This window comes from Symphalangus syndactylus, chromosome 10 (assembly GCF_028878055.3).
Source record: "Symphalangus syndactylus isolate Jambi chromosome 10, NHGRI_mSymSyn1-v2.1_pri, whole genome shotgun sequence".
Taxonomy (NCBI): Eukaryota; Metazoa; Chordata; class Mammalia; order Primates; family Hylobatidae; genus Symphalangus; species Symphalangus syndactylus.
The window spans coordinates 62,292,868-62,310,527 of record NC_072432.2 but is presented as its reverse complement, the minus strand read 5'-3'; the positions used below and the strand labels follow the sequence as shown (position 1 = coordinate 62,310,527).

The window sequence follows — 17,660 nt, the reverse complement described above, 5'->3', positions numbered from 1 at the left end:
GTAGAGATGGGGTTTCATCATGGTCTCCATCTCCTGACCTCGTGATCTGCCCGCCTCGGCCTCCCAAAGTGCTGGGATTACAAGCGTGAGCCACCGCGCCCGGCCAGGGCAGAGATTTTATCTGTTTTGTTCACTGCTGTATCCTCAGTGCCCAGAGCAATGTGGGGCACAAAGCAGTGCTCAGTAGTTATGTGTGGGATGAATGAACAATGAGAGATTATGCAATTAGGAAGAAAAGCTGTCAATCATCAGAACTGGCTGATTGACTGCAAGGTCCTGGCTAAGCACAGCAGGGGTAGAATCTCTCTAGTGGACACATGACATGAACACTCTAAATCTGGGGCAATTCCTTCTGTGCTGGGTTTGGTCTCCCTTTACACATTTCATGGAGTTGGTAGTGACCCAAGTTCCCCAGGTGAGCTTACTTGTTTCAGTCTGAAGGCTTCTACCAGGGCAGTTGCATGGTCAGGCAGGAGCGGGAAGGAGAGGCGTGGCCCCGTGTAACTGTCAGGTACCTCTATGGACTCATAGTCACTGCATTTCTCCATCTGGGAGTCCTGGGCGAATCTGTCCTCGGTGAGTATGCGAGTCAGGAAGTCCCCTAGTCCAGATAGAAAAGGTGGATCAGCTTATGATCATCTGATCATTCAGTCTGCGGGCACTATAGAATAGTCCTTGGCTGGGCATGGTGGCTCACACCTCTAATCCCAGAACTTTGCGGGGCTGAGGAGAGAGGATTGCTTGAGCCCAGGAGTTTGAGAACAGCCTAGGCAACATAGGAAAACCCTGTCTCTACAAAAAAATTTTAAAAATTTAGCCAGCCATGGTGTCACACACCTGTAGTTCCAGCTACTCAAGAAGCTGAGATGGGAGGATCACTTCAGCCTGGGATGCAGAGGTTTCAGTGAGCTGAGATGACACCACTGCACTCCAGTCTGCGCGATGGAGTGAGACCCTGTCTCAAAAAAAAAAAAAAGTCCTTATCTGGACTGTTGAAGCGGGAGATGGTTAATCTGGCTTTGGCTTCAGCTCCAGCACAGAAGAGGAAAAAGGAAGGAGAAAGTGACAACAGTCTAGGATGGGCAGGAGGAAAAAGTCATGCTTTCTACTTTTATTCTAAAAGATCAAGATTTGTCAGACATAGAGAGTACAGAAATTTAGGGACCTGGATTTGCAAGCAGAAGGAAAGGGGAAGGCCAGTGTGGAAAAATCATTCACGGGTATTTATGTTGCATTTAGTGAGTGCAACAGGTGCACCAGACCTGGCAGTGCCTTCCAGCAGCTTCCAGCTGCCAGCATCTGCATCTCTAGACTGAGGGCTTGGGCCGGGCGCAGTGGCTCACGCTTGTAATCCCAGCACTTTGGGAGGTCGAGGCAGATCACGAGGTCAGGAGATCGAGACCACGGTGAAACCCCGTCTCTACTAAAAATACAAAAAATTAGCCAGGCGTGGTGGCGGGCGCCTGTAGTCCCAGCTACTCGGAGAGGCTGAGGCAGGAGAATGGCATGAACCCGGGAGGCGGAGCTTGCAGTGAGCCGAGATCGCGCCACTGCACTCCAGCCTGGGTGAAAGAGCGAGACTCCGTCTCAAAAAGAAAAAAAAAATAGACTGAGGGCTTATTTTCTGGATCCGGGTGGCAGGCCAGAAATGCTATGGAATTAACAACCTCCTGGCTGGGCCCAGTGGTTCACGCTTGTAATGCCAGCACTTTGGGAGGCCGGGGCAGGTGGATAGCTTCAGGCCAGGAGTTCAAGACCAGCCTGGTTAACATGGTGAAACCCCGTCTCTACTAAACATACAAAAAATTAGCCAGGTGTGTTGGTGCACACCTGTAATCCCAGCTACTTGGGTATCTGAGGTTCAATCACTTGAACCCGGGAGGTAGGGGTTGCAGTGAGCCAAGATCATGCCACTGCACTCCAGCCTGGGTGACAGAGCGAGACTCTGTCTCAAAAAAAAAAAAAAGAAAAGAAAAAGCCTCCTTCCTATTCTTCCCTCCCACCTCCCCAGCTGCTTTCAACCAATGACTCCTTGGAATTGACACAGAAAAACTCCAGTTCCCTCTGCCTGCAGGGGGGATAATTCTGAGGCTTGTGTTTTACACTATTTCCCAGGCACACTGAGTTGCTGGACTGGCTGCCGTTCCTTTCCTGAGTCCCTTCCCCACTCCCTCCCACCCCCAGAGTTTCTTGAACTTAATAAATGAATTCCTTGCACCCGAACTCTTGTCTCCAGGTGTGTGTTCAGGGGAACCTGGCATAAAACCCCAGTCTGCCATTTACTCATCAGCCCCTGGCTGTCACCAGATTCAAGGTTTCACTCCCTGTGCATCCCCAACTTCACCATGTAATCTATGGCCTTACGACAGGAGGACATGACATGTGGCAGCTCATACTCACTGTCGTTGTGGCTGCTGGGGATGAAGTGATCCATGAGATAGCTGAAGAAGTCATGGAGCTGCAGAAGAACCCAAGGAGACGTGGCTTTAGAGGTGAGCGAAAAGAGAACCCACAAGTAGTCCAGTTGGCCTCACCTTAGGAGCACCGGAGCCCTGCTGCCCAAGGGAGAGCAGGAGGCGGCTCCGTCCCACATCTCATTGTACCTTGACTTGGTCTTGCTGCCCAGCATATTCTATAGACTGGAAGATGCTCCAGGTGCAACGCCGCCTCATCTCCAGGCGGGCCACGTAGCGCCGGTACCATCTCTGGATCAGGGCTGCTGCCTTGAAGGCTATGACACCAATGGAGAAGCAAGCCTGTGAGCTGGGACTCCCTGGGCCAGGGGCTTGGGGGTAGGGAGAGGAAGCTGCTTGGCCCTCTCCCACTGTATACGTGAGGACAAGATGGAGCAGAAGCACTACCCATTGACACCCATAGGAAATATTTCCCTTTCTGCTGGCAATAGTGCTTTTCCCCATTTCCAGCCCCTCCCCTTCATTCCTGCCTGATAGTTATACTCATATCACTGTAGGTTGATTAGAATTCCCATGTATTATGAAAACATTTCTGTGTAGGGATGAAAAGGTTGGACTGCCAGGATTCCGAGAAGGAGATGTAAACTAGTGAGATTGCAAGGATGCAGCATCCCTGACAGGTTATAATGCGGGGGTAGGGTGGACATTTTGATACTGTGACAATAGACTGGATGTCAGGACACCTGGGTTCGAGACCTAGAACTGCCCTGACAAGCTCTGTGGTTTCAGACAAGTCATCTGGGGCCTCAATGTCCTCATCTGGAAAAGGGGCGGGGCCAGATGAAGACTAGGAAAAACAAACAGTAAACAAATACTCAAATGAATGCATCATACGATGTCAGGGGGTAGCAAGTGTTTCCTAGCTCCCATGCTTGCCATCCCCAGTTCCATGATATCCCTGCAGGCTTTAAGCACCCCCGTCATAAGATAGACAGCACTGACCATGCAGTCCCCCACATGGCCACTGGGCCTCTCATTTTTACCAGGACCTGTGCTAGGTGACCAGATAGGGCAGGTTAGAGTGTGGAGTTTCATTCTTTATATAAGGTTTAGGACCTGTGGTCAAGTATTGTTGCCAGAGAAGGGAACAGCTGTCCACATAACTAGATTCTTTTTAAGCTCCAAGGCCTAGATACGCTGCTGGTGATGAATGGACTATTTGTGGATAAAGCTGGATTAGAAACCCTGCAGGCTGACTCAGGTCAACCTCATAAATAGTAGACAGATTGATTTAATATATTTAGTTTGCATTAGAGAGATAATAGAATTCTTGCTGATTTTCCTAAGAGGAAAGATGATGATGGCGTGGGAAAAGAGAAGCTAGGAGGAACTTAAACAAAGCAAATTTGATTTCCTATGAAAAAAATTAATACTACTAGTATTTCCCAAAGGCACTCACTAAATAATAAGTGACGAGGTTGAATCCCACTGACTGACTTCTGTAAAACCATGTTCAGAATAGTGAATGAGGCTGGGCGTGGTGGCTCACATCTATAATCCCAGCACTTTGGGAGGCTGAGGCTGGTGGATCACCTGAGGTGAGGAGTTCAAGACCAGCCTGGCCAACATGGTGAAACCTCATCTCTACTAAAAATACAAAAATTAGCTGGGCATGGTGGCAGGCATCTGTAATCCCAGCTACTTGGGAGCCTGAGGCAGGAGAATCGTTTGAGCCTGGGAGGCAGAGGTTGCAGTGAGCTGATATCGCACCACTGCACTCTAGCCTGGGTTACAGACACACACACACGCACACACATCCAAGAGAATAGTGAATGAAAGGTCCAGGGCTGATGCTACAGATTCTTTAGAGATTCCTGGTAAACATGCAGGTTCCTACACCTCACCCTGGACCTGTAACATCAGAATCTCTACCAGTGGAATCCAGGAAGGAATCTGAAGGTTTAACAAGCTCCATACATAATTCTTACTTTAAGGACCACTGAAGAAGATCATGGACATCAATGTTGTCTGCTAACACCTTGCCCTGAGCATTCTATGGCCAGTACTGCCAGTGATGAGACATATGTATTATATCCCCAGTCTTGCTTTGGCTACTCAGGCAGCAGAAGTGGGCAACACCTTTCATTCTCCCTCTTTTTTTCTTCCTCCCAGTTGACAATCTGGTAGGGTGTGGTGGGGAGCTGGCTTGCTTTTAATTGAGATGGGCTCTGGGAAATGCAGGATCTTTTAAGATCCTTTATCCCATCATGTATTTTTAATAGCACAATGCAAAAATAGGCCCCTCTCACTTGGGCCATGTGTAAACGAAATTATTAGGGTACAAGTTACAAAAACACCTGGGCTGTAAAAACTCTACATATAACAACACTGTGAGAAAATTGTGAACAAAGGCAATGCACAGTAGGGTGTGGGAGAACAGGTAAATTATTTAAGAAAAATAGAACAGAGAATTTTTGATGGTTACCCTCTTATTTTTATTGTCTTTGTCAAGAATATTTATGTCTCTATGTACAACACTGATTTAAAGGAAAAAATGATGCCTCTAGGAAGAAGTACCTTTCTCTAATGGAAGTATAAGCTTGCCAAAAGGTGCAATAAAAACTTAATGAATTATGACATCCCTTTAAGGAAAATAGAGAGCCTAATATCGACTTCCAATAAGAAATGGCATGCTTAAGCAGATGTAGGACTCCCTCACACTCCAACACATTAAAAAAGCTGCATAAAATAAGCTAAATTTCTTTTTAACCAATAGTTGAAATCAAAAGCATTGAAGGGAGATCTCCAGGTGCCAGAAATGAAGACGGAACCCATAGCCAAAGGCAGTTACAGGCACTGAAGTCAGGCAGGCCCTAGGGGAATCTCTACCAGACACATGTCGCAGGAGCTGGGGGTTTAACACCCGTATGGGGATGAGAGTGAGTTCTTGGGTTCTGTGCATGGCAGGGAGTGGTAACTGGACTGTCTGTGAAAAGGCAGGAGCTGGGGAAGTTTCTGTACCTTGCGTGATCCAATCAATCTCTGCCTACCAGCCCCTGTGGTAGGAGGAGGTGAGCTAACCTAGAACTCAGTGAGATAGGAAGTCTCAGCCTGTGGTGTGTGTAGGTTGAATTCGTGTTATTCACAAGATAAGGAAACCCTGAGCTGAAGCTAATTCCAAAATTGGTCCAAACAAATGACAAACTAGGAAAAAATATTTGCAATTTATATCACAGTTGATATCCCTACCATATTAGAAATGGTTTCACTCAGTCACCCAGGCTGGAGGGCAGTGGCATGATCATAGCTCACTGCAGGCTTGAACTCCTGTGCTCAAGCAATCCTCCCACCTCAGGCTCCCGAGTATCTAGGACTACAGGTGCTCGCTACCACACCCAGATAATTAAATTTTTTTTTCTTTTTTTTTTTTTTGCTGGGCATGGTGGCTCACGCTTGTAATCCCAGCACTTTGGGAGGCCGAGGCGGGCAGATCACCTGAGGTCAGGAGTTCGAGACCAGCCTGGTCAACATGGTGAAGCCCCGTCTCTACTAAAAATACAAAAAATTAGCCAGTCATGGTGGCACCCACCTGTAATCCCAGCTACTTGGGAGGCTGAGGCAGGAGAATCACTTGAACCCAGGAGGCGGAGGTTGCAATGAGCCGAGATCGTGCCATTGCAATCCAGCCTGGGCCACAGAGGAAGACTCGGTCTCAAAAACAAAAAAATTTTTTTTAGGTTGGGCACGGTGGCTCACGCCTGTAATCCCAGCACTTTGGGAAGCCGAGGCAGGTGGATCACCTGAGGTGAGAGTTCAAGACAAGCCTGGTCAACATGGTGAAACCCTGTCTCTACTAAAAACACAAAAATTAGCCAGGCGTGGTCGTGGGCGCCTGAAATCCCAGCTACTCGGGAGGCTGAGGCAGGAGAATCGCTTGAACCCAGGAGGTGGAGGTTGCAGTGAGTAGAGATCGTGCCACTGCACTCCAGCCTGGGCGACAGAGCAAGACTCCTTCTCAAAAAAAAAAAATTTTTTTTTGTAGAGAGAAGATCTTGCTCTGTCGCACAGGCTGGTTTCAAACTCCTGGGCCCAAGTGAGATTCTCTCATCTCAGCCTCCTAAAGTGCTGGGATTACAGGTGTGACCCACAACCCCTGGCCTATTGTTTTAAAAAAAACTGTCAGATTGGCCACTAGAGGGAGCTCATGCTTCCTTCTTCCCACCTCATGACCTTTGGACGTGCTCTACCTTCTGTCTGGAATGTGTTTCTTCCCCTTTTTGCCCAACCTTATTTCATTCATTTGTACCTGGGTAGTTTGGGATCAACCCCAATGGACAACACTAACTCCCTGAGCAAATTTTAATTCTGTCAAATATACTTCAACTGGACATTTTGGTGGGCATGTCACAAGGAGGAGAAGCTGACCTCTGAGAGTTGGCCTGAGGAGCAATGTAAGGGTTTTCTGCTTCTACCCTCAGAATCCCCAACCCTCTCCATGCAATATGGGCTTTGTGGTACCCACTGCTGGTTTGGAAAGTGGGAAACACATACCTCTCTCTGCATTCTGGAAAGCAAAATGATGTTGGGTGGAGGTGCCGCTTCCCATAGTTTAAGCGCAATGCTCCTGCAGGACGCAGCAGATCCAGAGGACAGTGAGCTGTTTGCTGACAAAATGAAGAGAGAATCTGTAATAGCAGATTCAGGCAGAGTATTAAATCGGGTGGGCCAAATCGTCTATGAATCATGTGAGAGTATCCCCCCACCTCTCCAGTCTAAGTGCACAAGATGTTCCTCCCCTGAGAGTTCCCTCCATTTGTCATTCCCCAGGTCTCCCGTTTTCAACCTGTCCACTGCCTTTTCCTTTCAGTCTAGAAACATACTGAACTCTCTTATTTTGCATTCTCAAAGCAATTCATCCTCCACCTCCTCCTCCCTTTACCTCCTATATTCCTCTAACTGTCACCCAACCTCTCTTGTCTTCTCATCCAGATTTATCTCAAGGGTAGACTACACTTTTCTCTTTACTTCCTCTCAAAATTACCTTTTTCATCCTCACTACTGATCAAAGCCTTTCCCGATGCCTCTAATGTCTTCATCTTTTCAGTCCTTACCTTGCCAGAACAGCAAGGCCATCTGTCTCCATAGGCCACACCTTTCTTTCTTTCTTTCTTTTTTTTTGAGACAGAGTCTTTCTCTGTCACCCAGGCTGGAGTAGTGCAGTGGCACGATCTTGGCTCACTGCGAGCTCCGCCTCCCAGGTTCACGCCATTCTCACCCCCTCAGCCTCCCAGTTAATTTTGTTTTTGTATTTTTAGTAGAGACGGGGTTTCGCTGTGTTAGCCAGGATGGTCTCTATCTCCTGATCTTGTGATCCGCTTGCCTCAGCCTCCCAAAGTGCTGGGATTACAGGCGTGAGCCACCGCACCTGGCCAGGCCACACCTTTATTTCAATTCTACACCTTGAGCTTCTGTGATACTAAACTCTTATGTTTGCTCCCATCTTCCTGACTACTTACTCTCTCTGCTTCTTGAGCTCATTTTCCTCTGTCTGTCCCTTAATGTTGGTTTTTATTTGCATTCTAGTCTCAAATATCTGTTGATCTCACATGGTATATGCTCCCTGGCTGGCTTAATTAACTCTCACATTTCAGCTATCACTTCCTACCTCTTAGATCTCTGTCTCCATCCCAGATGATCCCTAAACTTCAGCCCCACATACTCAGCTCCATGCTAAACACCTTCATTGGGGTGTCTCAGACTCCAAACAGAACCCATCTTCCAGGCCATGTGCAGTGGCTCATGTCTGTAATCCCAACACTTTGGGAGGCCAAGGTGGGCTGATCACTTGAGACCAACCTGGCCAACATGGTGAAACCTCATTTCTACTAAAAATACAAAAAAATTAGCTGGGTGTGGTGGTGCACACTTGTAATCCCAGCTACTTGGGAGGCTGAGGCAGGAGAATGGCTTGAACCCGGGAGGCAGAGGTTGCAGTGAGCCAAGATATGTAACCACTGCACTCCAGCCTGAGCGACAGAGCAAGACTCTGCCTGAAACAACAACAACAACAACAACAACAACAACAACAACAACAACAACAACAAATCTTCCCCAAAAGCCTCGTCTGCCGAGACCAGCTCGGTCGGGGAGACCCTAATCCAGCAGTGCTAGAGGAATTAAAGACACACACACAGAAATATAGAGGTGTGAAGTGGGAAATCAGGGGTCTCACAGCCTTCAGAGCTGAGAGCCCCGAACAGAGATTTACCAATGTATTTATTAACAGCAAGCCAGTCATTAGCATTGTTTCTGTATATATTCAATTAACTAAAAGTATCCCTTATGGGAAACGAAGGGATGGGCTGAATTAAAGGAATAGGTTGGGCTAGTTAACTGCAGCAGGAGCATGTCCTTAAGGCACAGATTGCTCATGCTATTGTTTGTGGCCTAAGAATGTCTTTAAGTGGTTTTCCACCCTGGGTGGGCCAGATGTTCCTTGCCCTCATTCCGGTAAGCCCACCACCTTCCAGCATGGGCATTATGGCCATGATGAACATGTCACAGTGCTGCAGAGATTTTGTTTATGGCCAGTTTTGGGGCCAGTTTATGGCCAGATTTTGGGGGGCTTGTTCCCAACACTCGTCTCTCCTCTCTCCTTTCTTCAAACTCTGTACTTTAACTACCATGACCTCTGTGTTTTTGCTCTTACCTGGAATGTTCTTTCTATCCCACTTCTCTTAAGCTGGCTAATTTTATTCATTCCTAAAGGCTCACTTTAAGTATCACCTTCCTTAAAGAAGCCAGCTTGACATGCTCCTCCTCTGAGCTGAATATCCTGTTCACATTTCCATCACTGTAATACCATATTACAGTCTTTAATCTTGTATCTCTCTACTATTAGACTGTGAGTTCCTTCAGAGAAAGACTGTAAGCAAATTCATCATTTTTTCCCCAGGATTTAGCACAGTGCCTGACATGCAGTAGGGATTCTATAAATATTAACTGAATAAACTTTATGCCTTATTTATTTTTTACTAACACATAATAATTATATGTATTTATGGGATACAATGTGATATTCTGATACATGTATACATTGTGTGATCAAAGCATGGTAATTGGCACATCCATCACCTTAAACATTTATCATTTCTTTGTTATGAGGACATTCAAAATTCTCTCTTCTAGCTATTTGAAATATACAACGCATTATTGTTAACCGTAATCACCCTACTGTACAATGGAGTGCCGGAACTTATTCCTTCTATCTAACTGTAACATTGTACCTGTTAACCAACTTTCCCCATCTCCTGCTTCCATTTTCCCCAGTCTCTAGTAATCATTATTCTGTGCTCAACTTCCATCATCTCAGTTTTTTTAGCTCCCACATATGAGTGAGATCACGCAGTATTTGTCTTTCTGTGCCTGGCTTATTTCACTTAACATGATGTCCCCCAGGTTCACCCATATTGTCACACAGAACAGGATTTCATCCTTTTTATGGCTGAATAGTATTCCACTGTTCATATATACCACATTTTCTTCACCCATTCATCCACTGATGGGCATACAGGTTGATTCTATGTCTTGGCTATTGTGAATAATGTTACAATAAACATGAGCATGCAATTGTCTTTTCAAAATGCTGATTTTGCTTCCTTTGGGATATACACCCAAAGTGTAGTGGGATTGCTGGATCATTATGCCATATTTCTTTTTATACAACGAAGATGACACTTTCTCTAGTTCTTCTTCAGGAGGTAATGTGAGATGTAGTGACAACATCAAGAGTGAATTCCACTTCTTTTATTATTTTCTCTACCTCATTTCTACCCCACTCTCCTCCACTATTTTTGAAGGTTGTGATACTGGGGATTATCAAAGAGTTGTTGTCTTTTTCTTTGCAAATCAAAATTAAAGTCTCACCTTGCTTATGTTGGCTAGTTTATTTTGAATAAATAACCAGAGGAAAAAAGACTGTGATCTCTTTTTGTGTGCAAAACAGTTCCCAGTTCTATCAGATGTCATGAAACCAGAATCTGAGTTTGGGGTAAAGTGAGAAGCCATTATGTCCAAACCAACAAAACTGCTCCTAAATATTTGCACAGTTTTAGAACTAGAAGGGACTTCAGCAATGATTCTACTTGTCAATGACTCACAAGTTGCTTTGATACATTGGTAACTTGCCTGCATAGCCAAGTTGTGTATTTAAGAGTGTTTGATGTGGGTGAGAATTTTTGATCATCTTCCTACTCAATTTTGGGCACTTAAACTCTCAGAGATTCAGTTTTCTCATGTATATAACTTCAAGGATCATAAATAATATATTTAAAGTGCTTAATATACAATAAAACCTCAATATATGTTGATGGACTGAATCTGATGTCATATTTATTTTAAAATATCAACAACCAAAAACATGTTCTCGGAGGCAGTAAAAGGCATACTATTTCAATGCTGCATTAATCAGCAGGATGGATACTGATTATTGCTGGGTCAAAGATTGTTATTAAATAAATCCTCTTTTGCCCTTAGGCAACTTTTTTTCTCATGAATTTATAAATTTAAAAATGGTGGCAAAATAAGATGACCTACAAAGAATTTATTGGAGATAGAAATACAGCATTGCTCTAGAGTAAGGAAGTTGATATCTATCATGGGCCAATAAACTATTTAGAACAACCACAAGAGATGAAAGAAATGAAGTCTCCCATCAGGTAGTTGTAACTAACTCTTGGTGACCTTTTGTCACCAAGGACAAAAAGGATATGTTTTCCTATGTCATGTGGAGGGGGGAAAGGTGTACCCAGCTACCATTATAACAGCAAAGGCACATGTGATCCCTGCCTTGGGGCTCCATGGTCTCATCTGTTTCTCTGTTATTTATGGATAATGGAAACTTCATTACAGGGTTGTTAGGAGTGTGAAGTGAGGTTATATGCGAGGAGTACTTTGCAAATGTTTGTCATTGTCATGAAAAACATAGATAAGGAATTTTCTTAAATGACATCCTCGAAAATCTCTTGAAGTCCTTCTCCTCCTCAAATAAAAAGCACCTTAAATAATTATCGGTAAAGAATCGACAAAATACATCATGATGCTTGAAAAACAATGGAATGTATTCCACCATGACAAAGAACAAGGCAAGTCAATATGTAATCATATGAAAAAGGCCCCAAGATATATTGTTACATGAAGAAAAGCAAATTCCAGAAGAGTATGCCTGGTGTGATATCATCTATATAAAAAAAGTCAGTAAGTATATAAAAATGAAAAACTAGGCCGGGCGTGGTGGCTCACGCCTGTAATCCCAGCACTATGGGAGGCTGAGACGGGCGGATCATGAGGTCAGGAGATCGAGACCATCCTGGCTAACACAGTGAAACCCCATCTCTCCTAAAAATACAAAAAATTAGCCTGGCGCAGTGGCGGGCGCCTGTAGTCCCAGCTACTCGGGAGGCTGAGGCAGGAGAATGGCGTGAACCCGCGAGGTGGAGCTTGCAGTGAGCCGAGGTCGCGCCACTGCACTCCAGCCTGGGTGAAAGAGCGAGACTCCGTCTCAAAAAACAAAACAAAACAAAACAAAACAAAACAAAACAAAAAAAACAAAAAAACGAAAAACTATACACCAAGCTATTAACAGTAATTACCTCTGGAGAATGAGGTTGGGTGAGAGATTTCCATTTTTAACTTATATACTTCTATTATAGCTTTTATAATTAAAAATCAATAAATGATATTTTTCTAATATTTTTACACATACGAAAAATTAGAAAGTGCCTCTGACTAAATAGATATCACATATGGCTGTTTAAGAGAAGAAGATGGAGTCATCTACAGACAAGCAGAGAACATTCTAGAAATCAGTAAGAAAAATGGCCAGACGCCGTGGCTCACGCCTGTAATCCCAGCACTTTGGGAGGCTGAGGCAGGTGGATTCCCTGAGCTCAGGAGTTCGAGACCAGCCTAGCCAATATGGTGAAACCCTGTCTCTACTAAAAATACAAAAATTAGCTAGGCATGGTGACACATGCCTATAATCCCAGCTACACTATTTGGGAGGCTGAGGCAGGAGAATCGCTTGAACCTGGGAGGTGGAAGTTGTAGTGAGCCAAGATCTTGCCACTGCGCTCCAGCCTGGGTGACAGAGCGAGACTCCATCTCAAAAAAAAAAAAAAAAAAAAAAAAGGAAATGAACAGAAAGGGGAAGTAGAATAATTCTCAAGGGAAAAACTAAAAACATGAAAACTTCATAAGGTCAGCCACAGAAAATGAGCTTGAGGGAGCCCGAGATTGTTGAATCAGCACCTTTGGTAATCACCAGCTGTCTTCTCCCCGCGGTGATTTCCCAAGCTGAGCCATCTCTCCAGGTGATTAGTATATCCACCCAACGTGGGTGAGACCCCTTCTCCTTCTAGAATTTGACTTAGCATCATCAATGCCTTACATTATCATGAAAAACAAAAATTAGCTAGGGGTGGTGGTGCAGCATGCCTGTGGTCCCAGCTACTCAGGAGGCTGAAGTTAGAAGACTGCTTGAGCCCAGGAGTTCAAGGCTGCAGTGTGCTATGATTGCACTTATGAACAGCCACTGCACTCCAGTCTGGGCAACATAGTGAGACTCTGTCTCTTAGGGGGAAAAAAAGGGTTTATCTGTCCACTAAGTGAGCCCAAGAAATCCAGGGCAGAATGGTCACCCAGCACTTGAAGAGCTCATCACACAGATAGGAAAGACCCCATCTGGATGAGTTGATAAATAACAGAGGAGCTGTCTTTGACCTTTGTCTCAAAACAACTGTATTTATTTCCTAGGTAAAAACACAAGTTTGTCTCCCTCATGGTCTCACTCATTTCTGCTTTAGGCTAGATAGAAAGTTCTTACCTTCTTTGCTGGGTTTTTTATTTACCATGAGACACAACAAGGCAGAAATCTCTTTAACATGCAGGCGTGATCCCCATCCTGTCTTCAGAGTTGGCTGAGGGATCCCAGGCTGATCTGATTTCTTTTAGACCTACAGAGCCAATAAAGAAGGTGCAGCCCTAGTCTGGCATGTCTTCTCCCTGAAAAGCAATGGTGACATTCACAGCCCTGGCCAAGCATTCACAGTGACAGGGAGGAAAGTTCAGGCTTCTTGCCTCGAAGCAGTAGGCACCCCCTGATGTCAGTCGGATCAGGCCCCCAAGGAGGATTTGAAGGGGGAGATTGCATAGTCGGGGTGTCTCCCATATACCCAAGGAGACGGGTTTTCTAACCACACCCACGTCAGTCCTAAATCTTCTTACTCTCCTGGATTAGAAGACTGTGTTTCCCAGGCCACGTCTGAGAAGCCTGAGCTCCTTAGCCCCAAAGTAGCAGAGTGCTGACAAGACACAGAGGCCTAGGGGCTCTGGAGTCCAAGGGGAGTCCTTAGCAGAAGCCACGCAGGAGGCATTCTTTGTTGTGGCTGGCCTTTCTGTTTGCAAAGCCTGCTTGAAATATCCTGCCCTTTCTATGGACACTTTCCTTGGGATATAACCTAATCTGTGGTTAGTCACTATTCTTGGACAACTTACTTTTTCGGTTAATCTAAGATGCTCATGTGTGTGTTCTGGTAGGTACTAAATGCACCATGGACATTCTCAAAGAAAGTGATATTCTGTTTACTTGTCTATATCTAGTAGGTCAAGTTTGTTAATTATTATTATTATTATTATTATTATTATTATTATTTTGAGACAGTCTTGCTCTGTCACCCAGACTAGAGTGCAGTGGCACAATCTTAGCTCACTGTAACCTCTGACTCCCAGGTTCAGGCAATTCTCATGCCTCAGCCTCCCGAGTAGCTGCGATTACAGGCATCCCCGCTGCCACGGCCGGCTAATCGTTGTATTTTTAGTAGAGACAGGGTTTCTCCATATTGGCCAGGCTGGTCTCCAACTCCTGGCCTCAAGTGATCTGCCGACCTCGGCCTCCCAAAGTGCTGGGATTATAGGCGTAAGCCTCCACACCCGGCCTAAATTTGTTAACTATGTTAATTCAAATCCTGTTTATCTTTATTTATTCTTCCTGATCTGACCAACTTTGAAAGAGGTATTTTGAAGATTTCTATGACAAGTACAGATTTAGCAAATTCTGCTTGTATTTGAGTCTTTGCATTATACGTTTTGAAGCTATATAATTAGATATTAAATTTAAACCATGTAAAATTGCCATCGGCAACTGTGTAATTACACATGAAGCCTTATTGTCATTTAACTGTCTTGGTAGAGGGTGACATAAAAATTAAATATCACTCTGCCTTTTAAAATTCTTTTTGCATTGGATTCTCTTTTGTCTGATATTAATGTTTGCACATTAGGTTAGTTTTTGTTAGTGGCTGACTGCTAACATTCTTTCTCCAAGTTGACTAAAAGACTGATAAAATCCTGTATTACTGAGAGTATGAGAAAAAGGACCCTCTCCATATACTATTGCTGGGATCATTAAAATGTTTCACTTTTTGGGAATTAAATTAAATTTTAATTGTAATTTATTAAATTACATATTTAAAATATGTAAACCCTTTAATCTAGAAATTATACTTCTAAGTATCCTACAGAATTATACACCCATGCAAAAATCTATATAAGGATTTTTATTACTGTATAATTTGTAATCAGGAAAAGTTGGAAAATAACCTAAGAGATTTTTTTATGTGGTATTACCCATATTTTCTAGTTTCCATATTGATGCTTTGACATTTTGGGGCCTTGTTGACCAGGGAGAGACTACGCCTCCCAGGATTAGCTGATCCCTGAGATGCAAACTAACCAATCTAGAGCTCTACCACCAAATCCCTCCTTTTTCGGACTTTCATACTCAAGGCCATTATCTTTCTACCCTAATCACCCTGACATCATATATCAGACAACTCAGTGCAGTCTACAGTCAGGAGTCAGCTGACACTATTCTGACTAGCTAGTCCTCCACCTGCTTAGCCGCCTTACCCTGCCTCACCCATTCCTTCCCTCGAAAACCACAGTTCTCCTGTCCTCTCCCTGTGACCAACCTCAGTGTTCTCTCCCGTGGCTGTGCAGTGTGACCTCTCCTCTTGGGAATGAAGAGTAATAAGCTATCTTTTAAATGGCAATTGTCCCCTGATCTGTTGGCCTCATCATACCTGAATAAAAATAGAATCTACATTTTAAGACGTTTACGCATTTTTAAATGTCTTAATGAGTACAGATGGCAGTTATCACTAGGGGTACTCATGGGGAGAGTGCCATCTACAAGTGGGGAAGAGAGGCAGAGGATCACATTATGTACTGTTTGATTTATTTTTATATTAGAAATCTGTTACTTGTGTTCTTCTTCTTATTATTATTATTTTTGAGACAGAGTTTCGCTGTTGTTGCCCAGGCTGGAGTGTAATGGCACAATCTTGGCTCACTGCAACCTCTGTCTCCTGGGTTCAAGTGATTCTCCTGCCTTGGCCGGGCGCGGTGGCTCACGCTTGTAATCCCAGCACTTTGGGAGGCCGAGGCGGGCGGATCACGAGGTCAGGAGATCGAGACCATGGTGAAACCCCGTCTCTACTAAAAATACAAAAAATTAGCCGGGCGTGGTGGCAGGCGCCTGTAGTCCCAGCTACTCGGAGAGGCTGAGGCAGGAGAATGGCGTGAACCTGGGAGGCAGAGGTTGCAGTGAGCCGAGATCGTGCCACTGCACTCCAGCCTAGGGGACAGAGCGAGACTCCGTCTCAAAAAAAAAAAAAAAAAAAAAAAAAAGTGATTCTCCTGCCTCAGCCTCCTGAGTAGCTGGGATTACAGGCATGTGCCACCACACCTGGCTAATTTTGTATTTTTAGTGGAGACGGGGTTTCTCCATGTTGGTCAGGCTGGTCTTGAACTCCCAACCTCAGGCGACCTGCCAGCCTCAGCCTCCTGAAGTGCTGGGATTACAGGCATGAGTCACCATGCCCAGTCACTTGTGTACTTTTTAAAAACAGAATATTTTGAAAATCACCTCTCTCCATCTGCCATGCAAGCTCTGTAGGCCAAGCCATTTTAACTTAAAAAAATATTTTTTGAGAACGGGTCTTACTTGCCCAGGCTGGTATGCAGTGGCACAATCACAGCTCACTGTCACCTTGACCTTCCCAGACTCAGGCAATCCTCTTGCCTCAGCCTCCCAAGTAGCTGGGACCACAGGCGTGTGCCACCACACTTGGCTAATTTTTGTATTTTTTGTAGAGATGGGGTTTTGCTGTGTTGTCTAGGCTAGTCTTGAGCTCATGCAATCCACCCGTCTCAGCCTCCCAAAGTGCTGGGATTACAGGTGTGAGCTGCTGCGCCCAGCCAAAATTTTTTAAATAAAAATTTTAACTTAATTAATTAATTAATTAATTAATTTTAGGCCAGACCTGGTGGCTCATGCTTGTAATCTCAGCACTTGAAAGGGAGAGGTGGGTGGATCACTTGAGGTCAGGAGTTCAAGAACAGCCAGGCCAACATGGTGAAACCCTGTCTCTACAAAAAATACAAAAAATTAGCAGGGGATGGTGGTGTGTGTCTGTAGTCCCAGCTACTGGGGAGGTGGAGTTTGCAATGAGCTGAGATCACACCACTGCACTCTGGCCTGGGCAATTGAGTGAGATGCTCTCTCAAAATAAATAAATACATTTTAACTTTTTAATTAAAAAAATTTATTGCCTCTTGTTTTTAAAATGCATTTTATTTTGGTAAGAACACAACATGAAATCTACCCTTTTAACAGATTTTCTTCTTCTTTTTTTGAGGCAGGATCTCACTCTGTCACCCAGGGTAGAATGCCGTGGCATGACCACAGTTCATTGCAGCCTCGACCTCCCAGGATCAAGTGATCCTCCCACCTCTGCCTCTTAAGTAGTTGGGACTACAGGCACACATCACCACTCCCAGCTAATATTTTTATTTTTTGTAGAGGCAGAGGTCTCACTATATGTTGCCCAAGCTGGTCTCAAACTCATAGACCCAAGCAATCTTCCTGATACGAACAGGAGACAGGGAAATACTGGGAAGTTATTTATTTTGTTTGATTTATTTACCTGCCAAAAGCCCCACCCTCAAGCCTGGAAACCCAAGGCCCCAAATGGGAATGGGCATTCCCGTTTTCGTGCCCAAATGTTGCATCTTGGCCTGCCACACCCCACGTCTTATACCCATATAATCCCCAAATCCCTGGGTCCACAAGGAGATGAGCAGAAGAGCCAAAGAATTGAAGAACGGCATGGCAGAGAAGGAGCATCT

General features: G+C 44.6%; 1 protein-coding gene across 1 annotated transcript in view; it reads right to left on the bottom strand.

Annotated features, from left to right (window-relative positions):
* PPEF2 (protein phosphatase with EF-hand domain 2) overlaps positions 1-7,033 on the bottom strand; it is a 35,777-nt gene extending 28,744 nt beyond the window's left edge. Inside the window, exons 1-4 of the mRNA XM_055296209.2 lie at positions 6,966-7,033; positions 2,604-2,731; positions 2,401-2,458; positions 426-601 (exon numbers count right to left, since the gene is read on the bottom strand). Coding sequence (XP_055152184.2) covers positions 426-601; positions 2,401-2,458; positions 2,604-2,731; positions 6,966-7,020 — 417 coding nt within the window. The 5' untranslated portion in view covers positions 7,021-7,033. The remainder of the gene's footprint in view (positions 1-425; positions 602-2,400; positions 2,459-2,603; positions 2,732-6,965) is intronic.
* Between the last annotated feature and the right edge of the window lie 10,627 nt (positions 7,034-17,660).